Source organism: Crocodylus siamensis, chromosome 6 (assembly GCF_052110815.1).
Source record: "Crocodylus siamensis isolate JL-2025a chromosome 6, ASM5211081v1, whole genome shotgun sequence".
NCBI lineage: Eukaryota > Metazoa > Chordata > Crocodylia > Crocodylidae > Crocodylus > Crocodylus siamensis.
In genome coordinates, this window is record NC_143400.1 from 48888398 (window position 1) to 48916267 (window position 27870).

The 27870-nt window shown below is 43.1% G+C and overlaps 2 protein-coding genes across 2 annotated transcripts in view; both read right to left on the reverse strand.

Moving 5' to 3' along the window:
- The window catches only part of LOC149862764 (cytosolic phospholipase A2 gamma-like), a 127968-nt gene that overhangs the window by 82002 nt on the left and 18096 nt on the right, over positions 1-27870 (reverse strand). The gene's annotated exons all lie outside the window — the stretch shown is intronic.
- Positions 14860-16084, reverse strand: LOC149862769 (olfactory receptor 4D9-like). The gene has a single exon (XM_090051204.1). It carries the CDS (start codon positions 16082-16084, stop codon positions 15131-15133), a length of 954 nt encoding a protein of 317 aa, XP_089907330.1. The 3' UTR covers positions 14860-15130.

The following is a 27870-nucleotide window of genomic DNA, read 5'->3' on the forward strand; positions in this document are numbered from 1 at the left end:
ATCTCTTACCGAAGTTTTGGCTGCTGCCACTCATTTCTATACTAAAGCCCAACAGCAAAAATCAAAGGCTCAGGACAAGCTGATGGCTTTGCAAATCAGAGATCTCCAGGGTGGCACCAAACCATGGAGCACTGCAGGACCGTTTCACTTGGCCCAACCACCCGGTCCTTTTGACATTCCCAATGATGTCTGCTGCTAGTATAAGCGAAGAGGCCATTGGAAGAATGAGTGCCCAAACAAACCCCAGGGGCTGCCCCTCTCAGCTAGTGCCCCTCCATTTCAGCCAGACACCCACCGAGCTCCACCTCCCAAACCAGCTCCTCTCTAGTCCTTCAAAGGTGAAAATCAGTATTAGGACAGCCATGAAGACCCAGAGACTCTAGGCCCTTTACTTTCTGCCTTTTCCAATGCTACAATACCTGTTACTGTGGGAGCTGTTCCCTTTCTTGTTGACACTGGTGCTTCATCTATGCTTAGCTCTGATTTTGTTTCTAAGGTTCCCATTTCTGATAGAGTACTCACTGCTGTCGGTATTGGGAATCAACCCATTGACCAGCCCGATACACAGCCACTCTCATTTACCTTGGGTCCCCTTACTGAGCAACATGCCTTTTTGTTGAGTCCTTGTGCCCCTGTAAATCTGTTGGGGTGAGACCTCCTTTGCAAATTGTGGGCAACAGTTCACTGTTTTCCAGATGGGGTTTTCTTCACATTACCCCAGACTCAAATTCCTGCCTTGATGATGACACTAATGGAACAGAAACCCAAGTCCAATTCTTCCTTGTTGCAACAGGAACTATTTGCTCCCCTTCCTGAGTCCTTTTGGTCCCACTCCACAACCGATGTGGGACTCCTTAAGGGTGCCATCCCAGTTTCTATCAAGGTTAAATCAGGAGTGTCCCCCCATTAATCCCACAATATCTGCTATCAGTTGCTGCCTCCAGAGGCATTGCTCCTGTAATACAAGGTCTCCTAGAACAGGGTGTCCTTGTACCTGCCCGCTCTTGTTGTAATACCCCAATCCTTCCAGTCCAAAAGAAGGAGAAGTGTATACCTGTGTTGCCTGTTTATCGTTTTGTTCAAGATTTGTGTGCTATTAACAATTTTGTGATTCCCTTGGTAGCTGTGGTACTTACCACCGCCACTGTACTTTCTCAAATACCTGCTTCTGCTTTATTTTTCTGTGGTGGATCTCTGGAATGCTTTCTTTTCTATAGCAGTTCACCCTGACTCTCAATATTTATTTGTCTTTACTTACCAGGGCCGTCAATACACCTTCACCGATCTGCCTCAAGGATTCCGTGACTCACCCACCATATATAGCCAACTTCTCAAGTCTGACCTCGATACAGTCCAGCTGCCTCATAATTCTGTGCTAGTTCAATATGTAAATGATTTGCTTCTCTGTTTTGATACTCTCCCTAACTGCCAAACTGACTCTGTCACTCTTTTAGAGCAACTTGCAGCACAGGGCTACAAAGCCTCCTGCTCTAAGCTCCAGTTCTGCCAGACTTCTGTTACCTATCTGGGGTACACTATTTCTCACGGTACCCATCACCTGTCGCCTGATTGTCTTTCAGCTGTTCTCTCTCTTCCTCGCCCACAGACTAAATGCCAGCTCTGTGGGTTTCTAGGTGCTGCCAACTACTACCAACAGTGGATTCCTAATTATTCTGGATTTTCCAAACTTCTCACCCTTCTCACCTGTGATTCTTCCCCTGACCCGCTCCCCTGGGAAGACGTCCGTGAATCTGCCTTCTGTCAGCTCTAGCAATCCCTTTATTCTTCTCCCGCTCTCAGTCTGCCTGACTATTCTAAGCCTTTCACTTTCTTCTGCCATGAACATCAAGGCACTGCCTCTGGTATCTTGACCCAGCCTTTCAGACCCTCCCCACACTGTCCTGTTGCTTACTATTGTGCCTCCCTTGACCCAGTTGCTTCTGGGCTTCCTCCTTGTCTCCGCAACATTGCTGCTGCTGCTCTGCTGGTTTCTAAAACCAATAACCTTATCCTTAGGCACCCCCTTACTGTTGCTGTCCCACACACTGTCCTTGCCCTTCTCCAATGCGGCAGAATTCAGCACTCGTCCCCTGGCCATCTAACCCGCTATGAGGTAGTTCTCCTGGCTGTGAACCACATGACCTTTGTCCACTGTGATCCCCTCAATCCTGCCTCTCTTTTTCCTTCACCCTCAGATGGTCAACCCCATGACTGCACTCAGCTTGTGGATTTTGTTTCCCTTCCTCATCCTGACCTTTTTAATACTCCCCTGACTAACCCTGACCTCATTTTCTATGTTGATGGCTCCTGTTTTCGAGATGATCATGGAATTCTCTGAGCTGGCTATGCTATCTGCTCCAATTATGCCATTATTGAATCTGCTCCTCTTTCTGTTACTAGTGCTCAAGCTGCTGAACTCATTGCTCTTACTCGTGCCTGTCACCTTGCCACTGAACAATCAGTTAATATCTGTACAGATTCTCGCTACGCCCTTGGTGTCTGCCATTCCTTTGGACAGATCTGGAAACAGCGAGGGTTTCTCACTTCTGCTGGGACTCCCATTTCTCACCACTGCCTTATTACTGCTCTCCTGGATGCTATTCTCCTTCCCTCCTCCCTTGCTGTTCTATGGTGCAAAGCGTACACTGCTACTGATGATCTCTGGGAAACAATAGGGTGGACGCTGCAGCCAAAACCGCTGCCCTGTCAGAACTCTCAGCTCCGGTCCTTCAGGCCGCTCTCTACCTTTCTTCTTCCATCTCCTCTGACCTTCCCTTTCTCCAGGATGCCAACCTGGATGCCAAAAAGGATGCCTGGATCTCCATGGGCTGCTCTCTCCACTCCGATTCCTTGTGGCGGCACCCGTCTGGTCGTCTTGTAGCCCACAGGGCCCTGTTATCCCTATTGGCTCAAACGGCCCACTCAGTGGCCCATTTGGCCAAAGTGGGGATGATAGCCGAAGCTGGCCGCCATTGGTATGCCCCCAGTTTTTCTGCCGTAGCTGCCCATTTTTGTTGCAGTGTCCGCAGTGTCAGTGACACAATCCTGGCCGGCCACCCTGCCAACTACATGCATTCCACAGACCTTTAGGTCTCTACACTTTTTCCCATCTCCAGATGGATTTCACTGAGTTGCCCAGGTCGGGACCCTGGAAGTATGTGTTGGTCATTGTCTGCCTTTTTAGTGGCTGGCCTGAGGCATACCTTGCCAAAGGGCTGATGCTCTCCCTGTGGCTAAAAAGCTTCTTTTTGACCTGCTGCCCCGCTTCAGTCTACCCCTTTCTCTGGATTCGGACCGTGGCTCCCATTTTGTTGGCCAGGTGGTCCAACATGTTTGCAAGGTCCTTTCCATCTGATACCAGCTCCACACCCAAAATCATCCTCAGAGTGGGGGTAAAGTGGAATTGAAAAACTTTGATATTAAGCTTTGCTTGGCAAAGACTTGTGAACAAACTGGTCTAAAGTGGCCCGAGGCCCTCCCATTGGTACTTTTCCATATCCGAAATTCTGTTCAGAGGTTCTCAGGTCTGACTTCTTTTGAGATTGTTATGGGTCGACCCATAAGGGGACTTGCTGCAACTCCACCCCAACATGTCACGGGGGCACTTGGGTGCCCCATGTCTAAAAGGAAATAGAGAGCTGCCAATCACCAGGGCAGCCCAGGTGCCGGTTGCTGGGGCAACCAGGCAGGTCATGTGGCCGGAAGGGGGCAGGGCCGGGCCTTTATAAACAGCCCAGGCTGGAGCCTAGCTGGTAGTTCCCTCCTGGCAGCCGCAGGAGCAGGAGCTCTGCGGACAAGCTGCACTGGGAGAATCAGTGGGTGCAGCCTGATTACCCTGACTGGCGACAGGATGACGTGGGGTAGAGAGGGAACCCTAAAAGGGGTATGATAAGGAGCCAAGTAAGTGCAGGCTTTGTGTGACAAGCCAGTAGGCTTCTTATATTTGTGTTTTAGCCGTTTGGGTTATGATGCGTTATAGCCGGCTGGCTTATAGGTTTGTTGAGCTGTGATTATTAAACCGGAGGACTGGGTGAGGCTGTAGGGGTATGAGGAGGCCTCACGGGAGCTCCCCAATAATCGGGGGGTTCCTGGTGCCCAGCAGGGCACAGCTAGTGGTGCCAGGCGGGCACAGCTGTTTGTGCCAGTGGGGTGCGTGTTGGGGGGAGTTGACCCCTGCCCTGTGGGGTGAGATGGGGGAAGCCCTAGTAGGGCAGGTGACCAAGACGGTGGTCCAGGGGGCCAGGCACGGCTGCGGCCACCTGAGCCCCAACCGGGTGTAGGACCAGGAGAGGGTCCCGGGGGGGCTCCACAGTGCTGGGGACTCTAGTGCCACAGTGGGCAGGGCGAGCGAGCACCGTGGAGGCACTCGGCATGTAGGGGTTGAGGCCCCAGCCCGAGAGGGCGTGCAGCGCGGGAAGTGCGAGGGAGCGTGGCCCCAGAGAGGGCGAGGGAGCGCGGCATAGGCCTCAGGAGCGAGTGTATGTAACCGTCAGACACCCAGTGGGGTGTGGACCAGAGAGGACCCCGAAGGGTCAAGGGGGCCAGGTAAGTCTCAGGCCACCTGAGCCTGATTGGAAGAGTATTGCCAGCGGGCCTGATAGGGCCAGCAAGCTCGGGCACCAGAGAAGGGGCCCCGGGGGTGAGACAAGCCCAGGGGCGTCGAAGGGGCAAGGACCCCAGAACATCCAGGAACAGCTGCGAGGCTTGGGGCGTGCTGAAGGGGAGGCAGGAGGCACGCATTGCCCATAAGGCTGGGGTGAGAGCACCCCACTAGGAACGGAGGTAACATCGGCGCAGTGTCAAAGGTGCAAGTAGGCAGCCTCCCATAACTGAACTCATAAGATCAAAGAGGTGGTGGGTGAATCAAGGGTGCTGGATCACCTTAATTGACATGGCAGGGGGCGCTAGGGAGCTTCACAGCCGCTCCCAGGTCCTACTCCGTGACAGTACCCCCTCAAATTTTCAAGGGATCGCAGTATCTGGGATACTGCTCAAGAAGGCCCTGAGATGTTGCCTTTTCTTTTATTCTGCTTCATGCCCAGGATTTTTGTCAGGGCATGGGAGAAGGACAGTATTATGTTCCTGCAGTCAATGCCTGAATGGTGGAAAAAGACTCAGGATAGCTGGAAACCATCTTTTAGACTTGAAGCAGCCTTCTGTTATAGGGCCAATGGGAGTGGTAGGACGGGCAAAGTTGGTTACTCAGTGGGGCACTACCCCAAATGTCGAGTAACCTTTGATTATCACTCCCATAATACATCTTGGATCCTGCTGGGAAATACGTCCCTTCAGTGCACCAACAGGTCTCTCACTACTCATAGAACCCTGGAGGACACCCATAGTCTGGTAATGAATGGGTCCAAATTCTACGTGTTGTTAGGTTCTACTTCTTGTAATCAATCAATATCTTAGCACAGATTGGTAGGGAGCCAACGTGCCTCTTCCTATACCTTACAGGTCAATCGGAAGTGCCAAATTGGGAGCACAACCTGTAGGGACCTCAGCACTATAGCCACTCCAGGCTTGTTTTGGCCATGTGGGAATGATGCCCACAAGATTTTGCCATGGCATTGGGTCAGCACCTGTATTCTGGGGAGAATCATCCCAGAATTTGATTTACACCCAAGTCTTTCTTGGCATGAGGTGTCTAATCTCCCACCTGGCTTGCCCAGACATAGGCGAGCAGTTGAAAACCCACTGGTCCGCCGACCCACCGGGTTCCATCAATTTACTAGGGCATTTCTCCCTCGGTTGGGGATAACTGAATTAGAAAGAGCTATTGTAAACATTTCGGGAGTTATGGAGATTTTTTTTTTAAAGCCAGCACTGATGCTCTAGGAGCTCTTAATGATGAAGTCACCCAGATAGAGCAGGTGGCTACCAAAAACCAAAAACCGTATGGCTTTGGATTATTTCTTAGCTGCCCAGGGTGGGGTCTGTGCTGTTATTAATCACACTTGCTGTACCTGGATCGATCAGCACCAACGAGTGGAAAAAGACCTCCACACTATAATAAGAAGGCAGTTGCAGGTGATCCATGCAGTTGCAGAAGAGAAACCCTTCGGTTGGTGAGGGTGGCTACCAGATGTAGGGGGATGGTTGAAATCCCTGCTAAAATGGTGTATTCTAAGTTTGTTATGCATTTTTGCCGTTTTCATTATTATCCAAATGATTCTGTGTTGCTTATGCTGTAGTCTATCAAAAACTGCTCAGAGTGTTTCTAGGCTCTCTAGGACAGAGTTGCAGATGATGGTGCTCAGGGAAGTGGCCTATGAGTGCCAGCGACAAGAAAATGTGAAAGGCCTTATGAATATAGAGGTGTAAGCACAAGCGCTTACAAGGGGGGAATGATGAGGAAAGGAAAAGTACTGAAAGGAGTGTATACGTGTCAGGTCAGAATGGTGGGGAGTTGTGGGGAGATGTGATGTGGGTAAAGGCTGAGCAAGAACAACACAGTGGCCTTTGGGATCAGCTTATCAGGAGACAGCTTGAGAAAACTCGCTCGGCCCAGCCAGACACTGAGATGAGTTGCTGTCAGACTACCAAGAGCCTGGTATGGGGGTGGGGGTTGATCTGTATGTGATTTATTAGTATATAAAGAAGCCTGTGTTTTACTCTCGCTGAGCATCAGATGCCTCTTGCTGTTATCCCGTGGCCATGAAAAATAAAGCACTTCTGTTAGCCTAACATGATTCTGTCTGAATTTCTATGTCAGACATGTTAAGAAAATGTGTTAGAAAATCATAGAAAATAGAACAGTCCTAGTAGGGATTGCTGTAATGTTATTCAAATTGTCTCTAGGCAGATATAAGTAGCTGTCCTTATGTTCAACTTGGAACTGTTTCTACTTTGCTCTGCCAATAATAGGCACATAGGATATAGGAATGGAAATCAATCCCCATTCTTCTACCTGATCCAATCTGACTGGGCCTCAAGCACTCTATACGCATAGGTGCTAATAAGTGGAGTAGGATCTGGCTGCTAAAGGGAAATCATCGTGCAGAACGCTAAATGAATGAATACTAAATGAAGAATGTGGTGGCTTAATTGCAAGAGGAGGACTTTGGGAGGCACAGGGTAATGCTTACTCTGTGGCATAGAGGAACAATTGATTCAGTCAGCTTCTATAATCAACCAAATAAAATTCAACAAGGATAAACGCATATTCCTGTAGCTGGGACAAGAAAATTGCATGCAGAGACTGGCAAATGACTGCCTAACTACACCACTGCAGAAAAGGACTTCAGGGTTACAATAAATCATAATCTGAATACAAGTCAATAGTGTGTTCTTCTTGCATCAACAAAAAAAAAAGGGCAACAGTATACTGACTATTTACAGAGTGTCATTTGCAAATCAAGGTAAGTGATTCTTCTACTTTATTCAGCACTGGTGTTGTGTGTCAGTTTTGGGCCCCACACTTTAGGAAGGATACGGACAGAGTACAGGATTGGAGAGAGTACAGCAGAGAACAACAACGATAATGAGAGGCCTGGGAAGCACAATGTATGAAGAGAGGCTTAAAGAGTTAGGGTTACTGACCCTGGAGAAAAGCCCATGGGCTTTTCTATGGAGAAAGAGATGGAGACAGGATCAGGAGCAATAGCTCCAGGCTGCAGCAGAGGAAATTTAGGCTGGAGATTAGGAAGAACTTTCTGATAATTTGGTTGATAAAACACTGGACTAGGCTATCCAGAAAATGTATGGAATCTCCAACTATGAAAATTTGCAAGGGCAGATTAGACAGACATTCAGCTGGATAGTTTAGGGATGATCTTCCCTTGCCTCGGATTGCTTCAAGGTTCTTTAGTCATTTCATACATGTGCACATACGTGCGCACACACACACACATATCTGCATGTACACATTGACTCAGGCACAGGCACAATATACATAAATGCACAATTGGTTTGGGTTTGTTTTGTTGTGGGTTTTTTTTTTTTTCCACACTCCCTCTTCTTATGATTCCCATAGAAATCTCAGGGAGATGAGTATCAGATCCCCACAGAGTAAGTAGGATTTAGGTATCTTTGAAAATTACTTTAGATATCTTTGAAAAACATAACTATTGTTACCAGATAAGAAGAGGGAGACCATTGAAAAACTGAAGGCTAAACCTACCTGTTTAAAGGAAGGTTTTGAAGTTGATGGATAGAGGATGGCACGCTTACTAATGGAGGGCATAATACGTGTATGTGCCACCTGGGATGACTCTGACCTACCTCTGTGGATTCATATTCTAGCTTGTGCCATTTCTGGTGTTATTTCAGCTTTAAGGAGTGGACTATGAATCCAGGAAAAAAAAAAATATATATAGGTCTTTGGAACTCCTTGGCTATTTGTAGGCATGTAATTATGATTTTGTTTGTCCAGAAAATTCTGGCATCAAAATATATTTGGATAACTATAGGTTTTTTGTGTAAATGGACTGACAATAATCAAAAATGGACCTCTGCAATGATCTGACTAGTATCTTCTTCAGCAAAGGGAGAGATCAGTTTAGGTTTAGAGAGGGCAGTGGATTGAAAGATTTCAGGCTTCTCTCAGGGATAATATTGCATAGATATTTGGTCATTCTGGGCTAGATCTCAGTTACTACAATTTAGGATAGCTTGATTACAATCAGTGTACTTTTGTCTGTTATTACCAGCTGGGGAGTCTAACCCTCAGATTTCAATGAAGCTACTTTCATTTAGACCAGAAGTTTCTGCAGAGTCTGTAATGTGGTAAAATGCTGTGAGGATAAAAATAAAATAAGGTGGCAGACTAGGAAGTAAGAACCATTACAAGACAGAGAGAGCATGATGCCCAGTTGTTTCCTGGGCATCATCTAATTTTTCATTAACTGACTAGCAGGAATTTCTCTGATTTAAAAAAAAAAAAAATCCCCAGTTTTACAATTAGTGGTATTTCATCTTAATCATGAAGAAAATGTGGGTTTTGGGTTACTTTTTTTACTTTGAAAATTGGGGATTTTTTTATCAGAGAAAACCAGGATCCCTGCTGATTAGAAGTTTTAGTAAACAGCATTTGGCAGGAGCTGGTCATAAATGTCCACACGGGATCATCCCTTGTTTTCTTTCTTTGTGTGAGTGCAACATTATAAAAGCTGCTGTGAAATTGAAAGTAGATGGTCAGCTTCTAGTCATCTGGCATTACTGGATTACTATTAATCAGGGATGGGGTTTGGGTTTTAGTTTGTTTTTTTTTCAATTTGATATGAAAGTCTGATTTCAGGATTTCAGGATCCAATCCTCCTGGATCATGGTGTATACATGAGGGCTACCCAGACCTTCAATGCATATGCCTGGGCAGGAATTTTTGGAGGAGTGGAGGCTTCCCAGACCCTTCATCCTCCCCTTAGGCCACTGAGACAGAATCCAAAGACCAGACTGAGTCCAGATGTTTGGTGCCTCCATGGCTGTAGTTGTTTAAGTGTCTGGGAAGCAAACTCAGGTCTCCTGTGTGGTAGACAAGAATTCTACCACTGAACCACAGAAGACTCCTACTCAAAGACTAATTATAATATTTAATACCAACTGATGGACCTATTCTGCATGAATATGTTTAATGGGGGCTGTTACAGGTTACCTTTAAGTCATTTAAAATCTGTGGAATGTTAGGTCGTATTAGAACAATTTCAGAGCAGTTGAAGGTGAAAGCATAATGTCATTTCTGACCTGCACACTTGTGACTTGCTACTAAAAAGCCTGGTGAGCAGCAGCATGGCCAGAAGCTAGGAGTCTTTGCCCGACTCTTGGAGCAGAACAGCCAGAAGTTAACTGTGATGATAGCGTGGAGTCCTGGATTAGAGCATGGAGTCCATGCTTGGCTATAAGCAGCCCCACAGGTAACTGGTGGGGGAGGCATGGGGAAGCACGTGCCCCCCCCCCCCCCCCGAGAAATGCCAGGACACAAAGGGTCAGCTGCGAGACCAAAAGTGACCACGGACCAGCAAACTTCAGCCCCACATGTGCTTTGGGCTATGACCACTACTTAGCCATTTGCCAACTACTGCGTTATTCCACCATCATGAACAACGCTGTGTGCACCTGCCTGGCTGCAATATGCTGAACCTTTGGGTTCCTGGTGGTGGTTGTACATTGGCACTGTTTGTAAGTGTGCCCTTCTGTTGGCCCTGTGAGATTTGACCACATCTTCTGTGACTTCTCACCACTGTTGAGGCTCACATGCACAGATACCTCCAGCACTGAAGTCTCTTTCTACACCCTGGCATGGGCTGTTGTGCTGGGATGCTGCCTTATCACTACGGTGTCCTATATCTTCATCATTTCCATCATCCTTAGAATCTCCTCAGGCACTGGGAGAGAAGGAAAATGTTTTCTACATGTGCTGGGCACTGGACTGTGCTGTTTATCTTCTATGGTATAGTCACATTCACCTATATCCCTCCATCTGCCAAGAAATCCTTTGTCCTAGACAAAGCTGTGTCCATCTTCTACACCATTATTACCCTTTTCCTGAACCCTATTATCTACAGCTTGAGGAACAAGGAAGTGAAAGCAGTCCTGAAGAAAACGCTAAGAGGCTGGGGAAATTCTTTCTGCAAAGGCAATGTCAGCCTCATTTCCCTTAATTAGAAATGGACATAAAGCTAATTCCAGGCAGTTCTATCTTGGGGTTCAGGATTTTAAGGACGCCAAAGGGAGTAAGGAATCAAATTCTGTTGGGCATACTAATTGTACTTGCTTAGGCCTTAATCTCAGGCAAAATGTATTTCAAATAAGAAAGAGGGAGAGAAGAGAGAATTTTCATCATGAATTGCTATTCTTTTGATGTTACTATCAACCCCCACTAGTAGTCTTCTACATAAAATAAAATGATTTTTCAAATGCTAGTGAATGAACCAGACACTTGTTTTAGTAGAGGTCAATGGTTCTCAACTTTCTTGGACTCAAGGCACACCTGCACAACTTTTGTCAATTGAGTATCACTCAATTTCAAAAACTGATTTGTATAATACAGTGTTTACTTCCTTGCAAAGCGGATGGATAGTGAGAGCGGAGGACCAGCCAGACAGGGACAAGCCTGAGTCTGCACTTATCACCACAAACCCCACAGCATGCTTCAAAGGATCCTTTGGCACCACAAGGTGCCCTGGACCTTGGTTGAGAATCAGTAGTATAGGTCATTAAGCAATTTATTTGCCAAATTTCTCTTCCTTTACTTTTTATTGCTACGTGGTGTCCACAAAATATTATAGGTAAGAATTTCTCTCAGAATTTCTACTATAATATATTGAATTGCAAATTGTACTGTATGCTCTCTTTTCCCATTCCTAATTCTTATATTATGCTTATATTTAGAAGATATTTTCCTTACCTCATGCTAAGAAGCATTATTTCAAAATTCAACTATACTTTTACTGTATGGCCACTTATTAGAGGGGTCCACCTTAAAATACCCGGTGCCTAATTTTCAGAGGTGCTGAGTATTTATAGCTTTCTTTAAGATGCAGTTACAGGTGATAACTACCTCTGAGACAGAGATCTTAAGTAGGTCTAAATCAAACATACCTTTGGTAAATTTTAACATTAGACTGACTTTTTCAAAACTGCCATTGTAATTTAGATATCCTGTTTTCATTAATTTCTAATACGTGTCAGGCTCAAATGTCCTTAGCAGCTTTGAAAGGATGAGCCTCTATCTCCCCTTTCTCTCTTAAACGTTGAATTGATATTTGTAACCTGATCTTTCTATTCTTAATGTTGGGAAAGAAAGGTTTAAGACACTTAGGCTGATGGTCAGTGTGTATATACCATCATTAATACCTATTGGATGAAGGTACTTAACAATCTCACATGTGTGGCTTGTAGGCCTGGTTTAAACACTCAGAAACAAATCAATTGCTAGATTTTTATCAGGGATGATGTTCCACCTCTAGATCAGATTGTTAGGTATCTCCCCCCACCCCCCACCCCTCTTTCATATTAATGGGAGTGATCTTTTTCCATGGATGAGCAGAGTGTAATTTAACCTGACAAATACAATGCCACACTGCCCAAGGAAACAATGGAGCCTTTTAAATTCATAGATGCTAGGGTTGGAAGGGACCTCAGTAGTCTGATCCCATGCCTAGGCAGGAAAGATGACCCCAGCCAGATGCCTATCCAGCCTTCTTTTAAGGACCAACAAGGTAGGGGAGAGCACCCCCTCTCTTGGAAGCCCATTCCAAATTTTGGCCACCCTTACCATGAAGTTTTTCCTGATATCTACCCTAAATCTGCTCTCTGTCAGTTTGTGACCATTGTTCTTTGTTACACCAAGAGGCACCCTGGTGAACAGAGCATCTTCAATCCTTAAGACCTCTGATCTTCTTCACTTTTGTATTTTTTTTCTTTTTTTAATTGGATGATTTGTGTTTGTGGAGTGTGAAATGTGCCAGACTGCATATTCTTAGGATACTTTTGGACAAATGATTGCCTGTGAACACAAAAAAATTGGACTTGATGGCCTCGGAGTCCCCTTCTAGTCCTATGAACTTATTCAGAATTTGGTGCTCCCTCCTTAATATAATATAAAATTGAGTAGGTCATTGCAGGCTTTGAAGAGATTTTTGTCTGGGTTCAAGGAACATTTTTTGCTTTGGGTTTCTTTGTTTTTTTTTCATTTTTGTTTTGTTTTTATTCTATTTTTTTAATATTGAGACCTAAATCCTATTGTACGTCAAGACATCTAACTGGTATTTAGGCACCTATTCACAATTTATTGTATCCTACTGGAGTCCCTGAAAATGTTTAATACCAATTCTAGATGGGTGTTTCTCCTCTTCCTATATGGTGTTTTATGTGACTAAGTCTTATAGCTAAGACGAAGGCACATTCTAAAAATTGACCTGTTCACAGTTTTTGACTCAGCTTCTAAGTAAAAAACCTGTATTCTGTCAAAGTCATACATCTAGCTTGTCAAATTCTTCAGTCTTGCCATAAGCAGGAGGAAGAGGTCAAAATGTAGAGACCCATAATGCAGATCCATTCTGACTATAATGGCAAGGTTGGAAGGTATACCTGTAGAAATCTATCACAGTTTGTAATTCATTTGTGGGTACACAAATGTCCATATGCCCCCTGAGCATGTTCAATATGGTGCAACTGCACAGTGTGTGAACTTAAAGTACATGTACAAGGCTGCATACATCCAGCAATTGTATTTAGGCAAAAAAAGAAAAAGCCTAGATGTTAGACACCAAAGAAGCATGAGAGCCCAATAGATAGAACACTTGCCCATAGAGCAGGAAAGGTGACTAGCTAATATGTGACCTACAGCATGTTGATAAGTGCTGCTGGGAAGCCAAAGGTTCAATCCTCTAGTAGGTGATGAGTGTCTAAAACTCAACTGATCAGCTTTCTGGGCAACTTCCCTAACCACTCTGCTCTTAGAAATAAAATGTGAGAAGGCCTTCTCTTGTTTCTACCGTTGACTTATGCTCAGGTACTGGCATATATACCTGTCCAGTGCATAGTACTGCATATATGCCCAGCCTGCTGCATAGCCTATGCTCACAATGTGTGTGCATGTTTCAGTATACATCCTGCAGGGGTAAAAAAAAATAAATAAATAAAAATAAAATCACAGCATGTGCATATATGCCAAAAACACCACTTACCCCAGCTGAAAAACTGCCCAGCTGAAAAAGGATAACAGAATTTCACCCAATCTATGTCAGTAACACTGCAGCCATTCTTAGAATAAAATGGATGATGTCTGTAAACCACATTGTAAAGAACAGAGAAGACACAGACAAGTACCTTAAGAGTTGTATAAGAAAATAGTTATTCTTGGGTACTACCAAAAAACAATAAAAATCCATTGAAATATTTCTGACTAGGGAAATTAGTTCTTTGATATTTTAATACTTGTTGAAGTCTTTTGTGGAAAAAAAATCCAAAACAAAGATGGGGCTTTTTTCCCCCACATACCTGTTAAGGGTCATAGACTTCTTTGCCTGCAAGCTGAACTCAGTGTCTCACGAGACACCCTGCAACTGTAGTGCTCCCACAACTTGTGCCAGGTTGGATGCCCCACCTCTTCCCTTCCTCCATCTTACAGTTCCCCATCCTCCACATGGCAGGTTCTCCACGGGCCCCATATTCTTCTGTCCCCTCACATTCCACAGACTCAGTATGTATCCAGTACACCCATTCCCCAGACTATCATTAAGCCTGCCTCTACAGTAGAGGTCCTAGGTATTAATAATTGTGCTTTCACCCCCTGTCCCTCATTTTCCCAGTTCTTCCATAGTACCATGCACATAAGCCATTCCACCTCTCCCCCATGCCAAGGCTATTATGTTACTCCCATACTATAGCATCTGCTATTTCACAGTTCCCTGCTCCCCATACAATTGTTCCCTCTCCTCCCACACAGGCAACTTTCAGGTTTGGTGTACTCTCTCCTCAGGTCAGTATTGAAAGGAAACCAGCAAACATATTTGTCAAGGTGTATAAAGTTTGGATCCCCAGAATAATCAGATTTAGAATCCAAAACTGGCAAATGACTGGAGGAAGAATCCTCTGATGAGACAAACAGTATGAGAAGCTAGATTTTTCATCTCTCTTGCTTTCTCTCTCTTTAAATAAAAGGACAAATTTCTTAATAGTGAAATGGCAAAATAAAATATAGGGGATGCTTCAATAGAAACACATGACAAATGGTCTTACATTATCAGGGTTTTCATTTCTGTAAATCAAAATGAATACCAAAATAGTTATAAACATTTAATCAAATAAAATGGATATGTAAAAGGTATTATACAGCATATGAATGGCACTTGCTAATATATGTCTGAAAATAACACACATATGATAATGAATAAATAATAAGGTAATTCAAAACAAAATGACAAATGTAGACACGTGGCCAATTATTGTCATATTAACGATCAGATCTGCCTGTTCTCACTGATCTGTTATAACTACTTGATCTATTTGTTCCTATCTCTGCACATCTGCAGCTAAACCATTGTTACCTGAAATACGAATGAAACAAGCAGTTTTCCTCCGCTTACAAAATATAGGAGCACACCTATGAAACAAAAGCATTGGATCAGGTAATCCTCACTTTCAAATTGTAAATCATGGTTTAATATTGGTGTAAATAAACTTCTGTCTATACTCTGTGGTTTTGTATCCTTCCTGAGGACAGCATTCTAATAATCAATCTCTTGACGGCCTTTTTCATTTCAGCATTTCTCAATGCATAGATCACTGGGTTTAGCATGGGTGTGATCACTGTGTAAATGACTGCAGCCAACTGATCTAGGGGGAATTTTGTGAAGGGCCATGCATATATAAGTATGCTAGGTATGAAAATTAAGTTTACAACTGTAATCTGGGCTCCACAGGTAGACAGTGCTTTGCGTTTCCCCTCTGTCACATGTCTACTTATCTTGAATAAAAGGACAGTGTATGAAATGAGAAGAATAATGAAAATTATTATGAGAAGCAGTCCACTGTTGGAGACCATCAGCAGCTCCATAATGTAGGTGTCAGCACAAGCTAGTTTGATGACCTGTGGGATATCACAGTAGAAATTTTCCAAGACATTGGGACCACAGAATGGTAACTGGAGGAGTAACGCAATCTGAACAAGAGAGTGTGTCATTCCACCCAACCATGACCCTGCCATTAGCCCTGTGCACATATCCCAGTTCATGATAGTCAAGTATTGCAAGGGTTTATAGATTGCCACATACCGATCTATTGCCATTATCACGAGCACAAGACCGGTGGCAGCTCCGATGAAGTGAAAGAAGAAAATTTGAAGGATACACTCATGGAAAGATATAATTTTATGCTGAGAGAGGAGACCTGATAACAATGTAGGTGTGTTGATTGAAGAGTCAGTGACATCTAGAAAAGCCAGGTTGGCAAGCAGGAAGTACATGGGTGTGTGAAGCTGGTGGCTCAAAATCACCATAATGATTATGGTAAAATTTCCCAAGCATGTTGCCATATAGATGATGAAAAAGACCCCAAAAAGAAAATATTGTAGCTCATGATTCTGCGTAAGTCCCAAAAGAACAATTTCTGTCACTGTACTGGTAAAGTTCTGCTGTTCCATTTATTAACTTCAATATGTACCTGAAGAAGGAACAGACAGAATAATGGATATGGCATAAATACAGAGAAATACTAATATTAATTCAATAGTGACACCAAATAAAGTCATATGGTTTGGGAATTGTCCTTTTTTCACAAATTAAGTCATATACCTTCAGCTCCAGTGCTAAGAAACGCTGCTAGAGCAAAACCAGAAGCATTACCAGATCTTTTAGTTCTGGATCCTAGGAAGTGAAGATGAATAATTGGCATATAAAAATAACCCTACTTCACTCTTCTACTTACTCTCTTTTTGCAGTCCTGAAGCTATCTCTCTCTGAAGTTCATATATAATTCTTGAAGCCCCGTGATTCAAAGCTGTAAAGTCTGTGGGGCTACAGCAAGTAAATCTTCATGAAGAACTCCCAGTATCCAGGGGTTTTCCACACAAGGATCATGAGCAAGCATTAGATCATAATGATCAAATTCTTTCACCTTATTGCTAAACATGAGAGAGGTCTTGGCTGGATCCTTGCTAGATGGGAGGGAAGTTGGGATGGAAACCTGCAGAATCCCTTATTTAAGGAACTAAAATTTTCTGTGTATTTCTTTGCTATCAGAAGATTCGATCATCTATAACACTATTTCATTTAGGAATTATGGACGGATTATGTTTCTGTGTCTTTAGTGGGACTAGCAGGTGCTCAGTGTCACTGGAAAATGTTGTCAGTTTTAGAAGCAAACCATTTCTTAGACATAACTTTAAGATGACAGGTTTAAAAACAGGGATTACATAAAACTCTTTGTGTGTGTCCAGGCTGAAATTTTCAAACTTACTTCAAGATATGCAGATTTATATTGCATTTAAAAAAAAAATGAAAACAGTTACAGAGTAGGTAGAAACTTATTTTTTCTACAGAAAAAAATAATTTTGATATACTTTTAAAACATTTACATTGGAAAAGTTTGAAATTAAGCCATAGAAAAAAGTTCATTCTGCAGCACTTCAAAATCCAAAATATCTATTAATACTTTACCACCACCAACAGCAACGTTTCACTCAAGAAAAATATTAATTTTGATTCTCCCTACTTACATTATTTTTCACCACAAAAAGAAGAGAAGTTAGGAATCACCCCCAGTTGAATTTGCACATACTGGTGTTCCCCTTCACTCCTCCTTGTTTTTATTTCCCAGCTGTAATCTAGCTCAGGAATAATGCCTTCAGGCCAGAGCAGTACTAAGAACCAGTAATGGAAAAGCAGGCTCAGAATTGCTGTAGGAAAGCTTTGGATACTCATGTCAGCCAATGGTTTGTGAGTCAGTTTGATCCTAACTCCTCTAGATTACTTTGGAAATCCCAGCCGAGACCTGTAAAGCTTTTTAGGCCAGACACCCCCACACATAAGTGCTAACAGTTCAAATCTCTCTCCGCTTATCAATGTAATTTCTAAGCAGACTTGTGCATTAACAATGGCTAGTCATAATACTATACTGCATATTTTAGGAATGAAATACCTCATGCAAACTGGTGTGCCCATAATCTCAGAGCAACTGCCTATGAATGTCCTGGAAAAGTTGAACCATGAAGTTGTTTTTATCTCTCCTGATAGCCAAGAAAAGTGTACTTGGATCCAAAGAGCAGATATCTCTAGAAATTCTCCCCTTATAAGTTTTCTGATCCCTGAATTACAGCAGCTGATCAAACCAAAGTCTCCTTGAAAAAACTTGGCGCACACCTGACAGGATCAAAAAAAGTTGCTACTGTAAGTGTGTGGGGATTGTATCACAAGGGAAATGATTTAAAATTGCATGGAAGTTTTCATCTTTGCAATATAATCATACAAACTGTAAAAGTCTTGCAAATACCCTCCTTTCAGAGTTGCCCTATTGACTTATTTGGCAGATTCTAGCAGGGCACTGGATCCTAACAGCTGAATAGAAATTGTCATTTCTCCTGTGCCTTCTTTAACATATTCCCACAGTCAGCACTGATAAGAACACTGAGTTTCTATTGGAATGACTAGGGAACTGTTTTTACAAGTATTTAGGGCAAGATCTATATTATCCTTGCAATTCCAATTTCAGGGTGGCCATGAACGCTTTCCATGCCCCACTATCAGCCAGACTGCTCGCTCTCAAGGGGGGCACCAGCATTCTCAGGGGGGCACATGCCCCCCCCGCCCCCGTGATCCACCTATGCATTGCCTATGGCTGTGGTAATAACTTTCCACAAAACATTGGATGCACTGTGAAGATGCTCAAGGCTAGATTGAGCTTTATGAGGCAGAAAAAAAGATGTATATTTAATTTTTAAATGACTACAGGGCTAATAAAATAGCATCTTTTGATTTTTTTTTGCTTAGTCTTTTATGTTTTTTATACATGACATATAATACAGCAAATTAATGCTCATTCCAATAAAGTATGTTTGTTTTTGCTTCAATCTTAAACTGAATAATATATCTTGAGACCCCTAGCACAGTAGTAAAGCTTCCAGTTTCTTTTTAACTAGATGAAACTATGTGTGGTGTTATATATGATAATGAACCACACCATCCATACCCCTCTTTTAAAAATCCTAGATACACGCAAGAACATGCAGATCAATAAGTGTCAGAGTCTCTAATCCAGCATTTCACAACAGTGGCCTCCCCACTGTGCTGGCTGGGAAAGCAGCAGCAAGGCATAGTTCCCGCAGCTCCCCCTGCTGGTGCAGAGGCAGGCACAGCCAGAAGACCTGTGGGAGAAGCTCCCATGGCTGCCCTGCCTGGCTTCATCCCCTGCCCGGCCCAGTCTCCTGGCACTTTAAAAAAATAAATAAATAAAAAAATCCTTGCACTCACCAGATCTGGCAGCGGAGATTAGGGCCTCTGAGAGCTCATGGCAAAGCATGGGGCAGTGGGGGATCACCCCCCTGCCTGGCACTTGCACAGCAGCTGTCCCATGGTGCTCAGTAGAGCATTACGTGCTTCTGGGGAGTTGGGGCAGCTCCACCTGTCAGCCAGAGCCTAGCACCACTCAGCCCCCGTGGCCCCAGCTCCCAGACAGTGCGCAGCGCCTGCAAGCCATGCTGCACCTGCACAGGGGGGCTCTGCCACGAGTGCCCAGAGGCCCCAATCACTGCTCCTGCAGCCAGAAAGTTCAGGGATTTTTTTTTTTTTTTAAATAGTGCTGGGACTAGGCTGGGGCTGCCCAGGCAGGGATGGGGCTGGGCAGGGCAGCCATGGAGACTTCTACCACAGCTCCCCCTGCCTAGGGAGAGCCAGGCACAGCTGGAGGAGCTACAGCAGAACCTGCAGCCACTCAGCTATGCTTGCCTCTCCCCAGCTGATCTGAATCAGCGAATCTCTCTGAATCAGCACCGAATCATCCGAAGCAGATTCAGCCAAATTGATTTGGAACAGTACTCCAAATCTCTGAATCAAATCACTGTCCTCCAAATCAGCTGAATCTTAATTGGATATTTTGCTATTCACACAGGCCTACTGCATATGCTCATTTTTAAACTGGAAATGTTGTTCTGACATAAAGTTTTTTTTTTCCCCAGAGCTGACACTGTCGTAAGGAACACTTTGAAAGCATTAACTTGGATTTTTCTGATGGAAACATATTCTGATGTCAAATTTCCACCGTTCTCAGGAGATGTTTTACATACTAGAATAGTGGTTATCAAAACTTTTTGGACTTGAGGCACCCCTCACTGGACTCAAGGCACCCCTCAACAACTTCTGTAAATTGAGTGGCACCCAATTTTAAAAACTAATTTATTTCTTGCAGTGGTTGCCTCCCTGCAGCTAGGCTGGGCTATAGGGGGAGGGGGGACTTGAGACTGCATTGATCTGCTTAGTTGATCTGCTTATTTCTTCACACCTCACTTATCTCACTTATCACACATCACAGTACTCTTGAAAGGATCTTAAAGCACCCCAGAGTGCCCCCTGGTGGAGACCCCAGTGGAGAATTATAGTACTGGTAGCTGAGGCAGGACAGAGCTCAGAGAAAGAGGGATGGTGTTGTGCAACCCCAAGGGAAGCTTTCCATATAACTAACTCTGCTCCAACCTATAACTAATTGCCAGTGAACTCTCCTCAAAACCCACAAAACATTAGGCATTTTCATCTCTGGAACAGCACTGTGAGGTCCACCACTGTGGGGGTCAGGGAAAGGCAGGAACCAAAAAAACTTATAGATGAAGTAGTCTGTCTACCACTGTATATACTCATAGACTAGAAGAGACTATTCTTACACATTCTGATAAAAAAGAAACCCACACAAACTGGGGCATCTCATTTAGGAATTTCTTCATCAAACTTAAAAAAGGTGCCATTTATGTAGGATGACTTGTGTGCTTAGCAATGCCCTGACCAGTCTCCTCCACCCTGAATCTGGGTTTCTTATCAAAAGTCCATCAGCCATTTCTGAGCCAGTCCTCTCATTTTGTCTTTCCACTCAACCCCATCCAGCTGTGCTTCCTATTCCTATCATGGCCAGCTTTCTTACTCATTTTCTTGGTCCATTCTAGCCAGATAAGTCACTTGCCTCATTTTCTGGATAGCAAGGACAAGGACCAAAGTATCATCATTCTAATGCAATTGCTCTAACCACTAAGCTACAGACTCATCCTAATCATCAGTTATGGTCCTGATTCAATGGCCCTTGACACCACTGGGAACTAAACTAGAGGCCACTAGGACTTAAAAAATGACCCCAGTGGTATGAACTACGCTGAGTCAAAGCCAGGGTAAGTGTTATTGATCATTTTGCTATATAATCCCTAGCTTCGTCCTTCTCCCTTCTACACAATTACTTATGGTTATTCAGTCTGTCATGCTCCTTAATGGAGATGTAACCCAAGCTAAAACAGTATACTTCCATGCCTCTTCTAGTGGCTAGGTGATGCATAGAAGACAAAGGGTGCCTATAGACGGGCCCAATCACATTCTAATTAGAATGCTCCAGCGTTGCCTCATCATCGTGTGTTTTAAGCCCCAACATGTTTCAAAATGGCTACAGGGGTACTTTATCTAAACGTCATTGGAAGAGCTTTACATAGTGTTCCACAGCCATTTTGAAATCCACAGGGGCTTAATATTTGTGATGGTGAAGTGTTTTAATTAGAACAGCTGTTTAGGAAAGCTATAATTAAAATGCTCCCCACCCTCCAACTCCTGAACATGTGTATAGGCAGCCAAAGAGTCTGAAATACTCATGAACTTTGTCCTCTAGCTGAAGCAGTACAGTTGGGCATTCAGATTTAGAGGTCCTGCATTCAATCCATGAAAACTTCCCATTACAGCCCTTTGAAAAGAGTAATTTTTTTTCCCGTGAATAATATAGTCTTTAAAATATCAGAAAGATTGCTTCAGTCTTTCATTATGAAACACACGCATATAAGACAAAAATACAGTGAAACATTTTGAGACAGACTTAACTGATTTTTTTTTTTCCATTTCAATGCAGACAAATGAAAGGTGACACACCAAGGAAAGAATAATGAAAAACACAAATAATGAATTGGAGATAACTGGCTGGGTGGCAGCACTGCTGAGAAGGATCTTGGCATTTTGGAAACTCAAGATGAGTCAGCAGCGTGATGGAGTTTTAAAGAAGCACATGAAAATTTGGACTGCATCCGCAGAACTATGGAGCCAGCTCAGCCTGAGTTGACCATGCCCCGGCATCCCCAGCACAGCTTCTCTGCAGCTGAGGTCGTGCTCTAGCACCCCCTGGAACCTGGCCTGAGGAACTGCAGGCATTTGCTTCCATTTACTGAATGCCTATCCACTTGCAAATTGGTTCAATCTAGGCAAGTTAGACTAACTTGCAAAAATTGAATTAATTCAGGCTCCGGTTTTCTAAATGTCTGCCCCTAGTCTAAATGATGTTATTTAACCTCATTAATTGACATTAGAATGGAAAGAATGATCCCTAATTGCCTAAACCAGTCTGCTGTGGTAAAGATTCTGCTTTCAGCTCGAACTTGTTTGACCCATGCCTTTCCGTGGCTCCACACTAGTGCTGACACATTAAAAAGATGAAGGTGCCAGAAGTTCTGCAGGTTTCAAAGAATTTACTTGATAATCATTTGGAGGTTAGACTAGGCTGAGATCAAAGACAGCGACAGGGAGAACATCCCTAAGAGATCTACAACACGACTCTTCTCTCTTTCAACTTTGTACAGGAGTTCTTTCCTTCTGTTTCTTGTACATAAACTACCTTGCCAGAACTAGCTGTAAGTTCCCCAACAGAATGTGTTGCTATCAACACAATTCAATTCATTACTTTAAAAATGTTCCTTTGTAGGTGTCCATTCTGGAAAGTTTTCTAAATTGCCAGAAGTATTTTACTTGAGCTGAAATATTTCTTCCCCTCTCCCCACCAAAAATATTGTCTTCTGGGGAATGTTCCCATAGAACCTAAGCACTAGTTTCAATGGAACCACACTTCCCATGAAACCAAAGCACTAGTTTCCATTCAGTTGCACAATACCAGATTGTGGTCTCTGCCAAGTTTCTTTGTAAATCCATTCTAAACAAGGCCACAATATGGCATTATTGGAGTTCTTATATTAGGCTGCTTGATGGAAGAGTGAAGGTAACTGCTACTAGTGGTGCAAGGATAGGGGAACTGGCACCTTGAAAGCTATTGAGGCTTGGCATGGTTATATCACATTCCAACATCCACAGGTTTAGATATCTACTTCTTCCCTATAGCGAAATACAGGGACAACCAAAATCCAGCATCATTACAATAACGACTTGTACAGAAGCTAAAGTATGTAGACACTTTCAGGAAACAATTTTAATACTTCCGGCATTATGTGGAAGAAACCATAAGCTTTTCTGCAAATCCCATACAAGGGAAGCATGGCTGAAAGTCCCAGCACCTGAGTAATTACTGACACCTACTATCTAAAAAACCATTTTCCCTCTTCTTTCAAAATATTCTCCTACCCACCTTCCAGATCACAAATAATCAAACCTCAACAAAACTTTTAACTCAGAACAGAGAAAGGTCCAGTGATTTTCTCCAGTAGAGATTATAACAGATATTGAAGGTATGTAAAAGCTTCTGCAATACAGCAGTAACAAATGAGTGTCAACATCAAAGAAAAAATTCAACAAAGACATTACTATCTTAGGCAGAGTAGCATCTCAGAGACTAACAAGTTCAGGGAGACGCAAGCTTAAAATTATATAGAGAAGTTATTTAAAATGGTATAAATGTAAAGAAAAACAACTGACATTGGTAGAATTAATCTATATTAATAACCCCTCTGTTTCTATACAAAGGTACAGTGATATCAGAGTCACTGGAGAATAACTGACATCTTTTAAATAAATCACCACCATCTAAGCAGTTTCCATAGTGCTGCTTTGATGTCCTTGCTTCTCATGCTGTAGATAACTGGATTCATCATTGGTGGGATCACGGAATACAGAACAGAAACATGAGATTTAGAGCTGATGGGGACCCAGATGTGGGTTTCACACAGGCAATAATACCAGTGCTACCAAACAAGGAGACCACAATGAGGTGGGGAAGACAGGTAGAAACTGCTTTATGCCAGCCCTGCTAAAAGGGGATTTTCAGTCCAGTAGTGAATATAAGTCACAAATACATACACAATACAACCTGCACTTAAACATCCACAAAAGATAAGAATCTGAATTTCACTAATAAACATATCTGAGAAGGAGAGCCTAAGGAGGTGGGGGATTTCACAGAAGAACTGGTTGATGATGTTGGAATGGCAGAAGGGCAGCCTAAAGGCGTGACCAGTGTGCAGTGCAGAGTACAGAATAGCACTGCTCCAGGCAGTGGCTACCATTTGCAAACAAGCTCTCCTGTTCATCACTATCTCATAATATAGTGGCTTACAGATGGCCATATATCAGCCACAAGCCGTGATGGTGAGGATGGCATGGTCTGCTGAAATGAAGAGAATTAAAAAAACTTGGGTGACATCCAGAATTAGGAAATCAATCTGGTATTCAGTATGGAATTGGTGATGGATTTTGGGAACAATGACAGAGATAGATCCAATGTCTATGATGGATAGATTCTTGAGAAAGAAATACATTGGGGTGTGGAGTTGGCTGTCAAAGGCTATGAGAGTGATAACAAGGAGATTCCCAATCAGGGGTGTCAGGTATATTATTAGAAAAATGGCCAAGTGCAATATCTGCAATTCCAATGCATCAGAGAATCCCAGGAGTAGGAACTCAGTCACAGTGGTGCAATTGGACATCATCATCCACAAGTGCCTTTTGGGTTGCCTGTGGTCAGGAGAAGAGCAAGCAAGCAAGAAAATAAACCCACCTTTGCTGTCCACAATCATGCATGACTTGATTTTTTTAGAGGGCCACCTTATTTTCAGCTCAAAGGCAGTTTTCTGATGGAAAATCAGTGTTCCTAAAGTGATGAAATTTTTCATTAAACCTTTTTTTAAAAAAATTCAGAATAGTGTGGCATTTCATCCAAAAAGCAGACAGGGAAAATATATTGCCAGTGCTTTTGCAGAGACCTTGCCACTGCCACTGAGTAGAGCTTATAAATTTTCCATGTCTGTGAAAATGGAGAACTTGTCAATACACTGTTGCACTGGCATAAACTGGCTTAGCTCTTTTATAGTTGAAGAGGCCATGTCCATTCACATGAGGTGCAGGTCCATTCTAGGTCCATGTGACTTGGGAAAAGGGAGCAATTACAACCCCAAATCCTATCATTTCATGAATTTCAGTGCTTGAATCTGACCCATAGGCTGCTGAGCATGAAGTTTTTAAGTCAAAAAGGTCATCCCATAGTATTTCCATTTTCCTAGGGACATATAGCCTAGACACAGCCAGCATCTTAAGCTCTAAGTCATCTGGGAATATTGCACAATGAGAATTGTGCACATCCTGCCAGACATTTGATTGCAAACTGGCTTCAAGTATCAGAAATATATTTAGTCATGGGCTTTCAAGATCCATCAGTATTCTCTATGGTTTTTAACTCATCTACTTCAAAATTATTTGAACTTTTCTTTATTTGCTTTGTGTGAAAATGTTCAGTGGCCATGAAACTAGATTACTCTTGGTACTTCAGGGATTATTGATAAAAGGGAGACATGTTAGCAAGGCAGCTTCAAGCCCAGTCAAGTTATGATGCACAAGGCAGCTCTGCCTAGCATGGTGCTGACCTGGTGTCATGGCTATTTTTGCACCCCTCCACAAAGGCAGAGCCTGGGGATGCAGGTCCTCAGGGAATCAATTTCTAAGCTTGGAGGAGACAGGTGACTAGGAACAGTCAGCATGAATTCACCAAAGGCAAATCATGCCTGACGAACCTGATTGCCTTCTGTGATGAGAAGACTGGCTCTGTGGACGCAGGGGGAGCAGTGGACATGATATACCTGGACTTTGGCAAATCTTTTGATACAGTCTCTAACACTATTTTCACAAGCAAGGTAAGGATGTAGAGGTTGGATGAAAGGACTGTGGGGTGAACTGAAAACTGACTGGATGTTTCAGCTCAAATCAAATCAAATCAATGGCTCAATGTCTAGCTGGCAGATGGTATCAAGAGGAGTGCCCCAGAAGTTGGGCCTGGAACCAGTTTTGTTCAATATGATCAAGAACCTGGGAGATGAGATGGAGTGGACCCTCAGAAAGTTTTCAGATAACACCAAGCTGGGCCGAGTGGGAGATAGATACAATGAGGGTAGGATTAGGATTCAGAAAGCAGGCCCTTCTACCCTTTCCACAGACCGGCATCATTTTGGTGTGGGGAAGAGGAGGGAGGCTCCAGCATCTTGACTTGTCCTAGTCCCAGTCTATGGGGATATGTTCCCCACACAGATATTTTTCAGAAATGTGGTGACACTGGTCTGTGGAAGGTGAGAGAGAAGTAGACAACTGACTACTTCTGCATGTGTGGACTGCAGTGTGGGATACAATATAGCATTCCAGGACCTCAGGAACAGCTTGTTGAAAGATGGCTTAGGGATTTGGATGCCCAATTGCCAATATTTTTAGTGGGAACTGGGCATTTATATTTAATAGGTGGCTCTGACTAGCCCAGCCCATATTATCCCTTATCCAGCCTACACCAGGCAAAGGCATAGATGGACAATTGCCACATGGGTCCCATTGAATTTCAAAACTCTCAGCTTAACTCACTGAACCATTGAGTTCCTGTCCCACTGTTAGAAATATTATTAAAAATGTATAGTGAATAGAGTGTTGTTAGAACTGCACAGTTTGTATCTCGTACCTGATAAGGAGAAACACCACCAAGGACATCTCGCTAATTTACTATCTCTTTGTAACACTAAATCACACATACCTTCAAACTCCTCTGCCTCTACTCTTGTAAACTACAAAGGCTGTGATTTAATTGGCTGTGTCCTTGGGAAAGAGAGGGGTTTGAACTTTTGGTAACCTGGAGAGCTTTCTAAGCATGCGTAATTAGCTAATGCATATATACCTATCCGCCCCGCATACTTAAGTAGTTAATTATAATGCACATGCGACGGATGACGTGACGTCATTTCATGTATGTTTGTATGAAACGGAAATGAGTTGTAAGAGTTCCTGCTTCTGCACACGTGCCCAGGAGGGAAGGGATAAAACCCAGCTGAGAGTTTTCCTTGGGGGCAGAGTGTGGTCTTTTGTCTTCACTCTGACCCTATTTGCAAATATATCCTTTGTGTTACTAACAATGTGTGCCTGAAGAATTATTATTCGTGAGCCTCCAAAGAAACGAACCGCGATTTTTATATCACCACAACAGATTTTTTTTCTTTTTCTTTTCTTGCCTTTTTTTTTCATTTAGTTTCCACCCACCATTTTAGTGTAAATAAAATGTAAGAATATAACTTGAACCTTGATCGATCCTCTTTGTCCTTTCTCGGGGAGTGGTAGATAAATACCTAGTGAAATTTTCAAAGGTGTCTCTCTGGACTTCTGGTACCTGGACCTTATTATCTTCAGCAGAACTTCCATGCTTAAGTGCTTTAAAACTAACATGAGAGCCTGTTTCCCGTTTTAGCCACCAGAACACATTCTAGGGCAACAAGAAAGGAATTGAAACATCCATGTCAAGGAAAAAAAACCCAGATATTGTTAAGTATTCCCTTTATCTATCTGTCTGTTATCTACAAGGTAACAAGTGAAGACTGAATAACTTTTCACCTCTTAAGATTCCTTGTCCCTTGCCTCTTGCTCCTGGCCCAATGCCACTTGCCCTCCAGCACATGCCTCCTTGCTTGCTGTCCCATCTGCCACTTGGTTCCTCAGTGTCTGTCCCGCTCAGCCACATGCCCACTGCAGTGCCTGCCCTGGTCCCCATGTGGCAAAACCCCCAGTTTTTCTTTTCTTTTTTTTTTTTATTGTATTCATTCCTCTTCCCCAGCCATTTCTGACTTTTTCTCTCCCTCTCTATTCCCTATAGATACATGTAAGTAAGCTAAGATGTAGGATAAGCTTTAAATATTTTTATTTTGGTAGCAAGTTTTTGGTTTTGGATATCCACTGTTTTATATTATATTACCATTAGGTTTGCATTGATTTTTACTGCTGTATATTGTATTATTACCATTTTTGTATTGATTTGTATTGTTTCATATGGATATTGTATGGTTCAGGCCTGTGTTTGTAAGTGAACCAAAGTCATGTCAAGTTTCCATTTTATATGTCAAGCCTCCATCTTGTGTCCTCTGCCCGGGCATTCCATGTTGCAACAATATGATTCATTGTACCCCTGTACAATGTGTCTTTGATTCAATTTGTACAGAGTGTTGTAGTTCATTGATACCTGCCT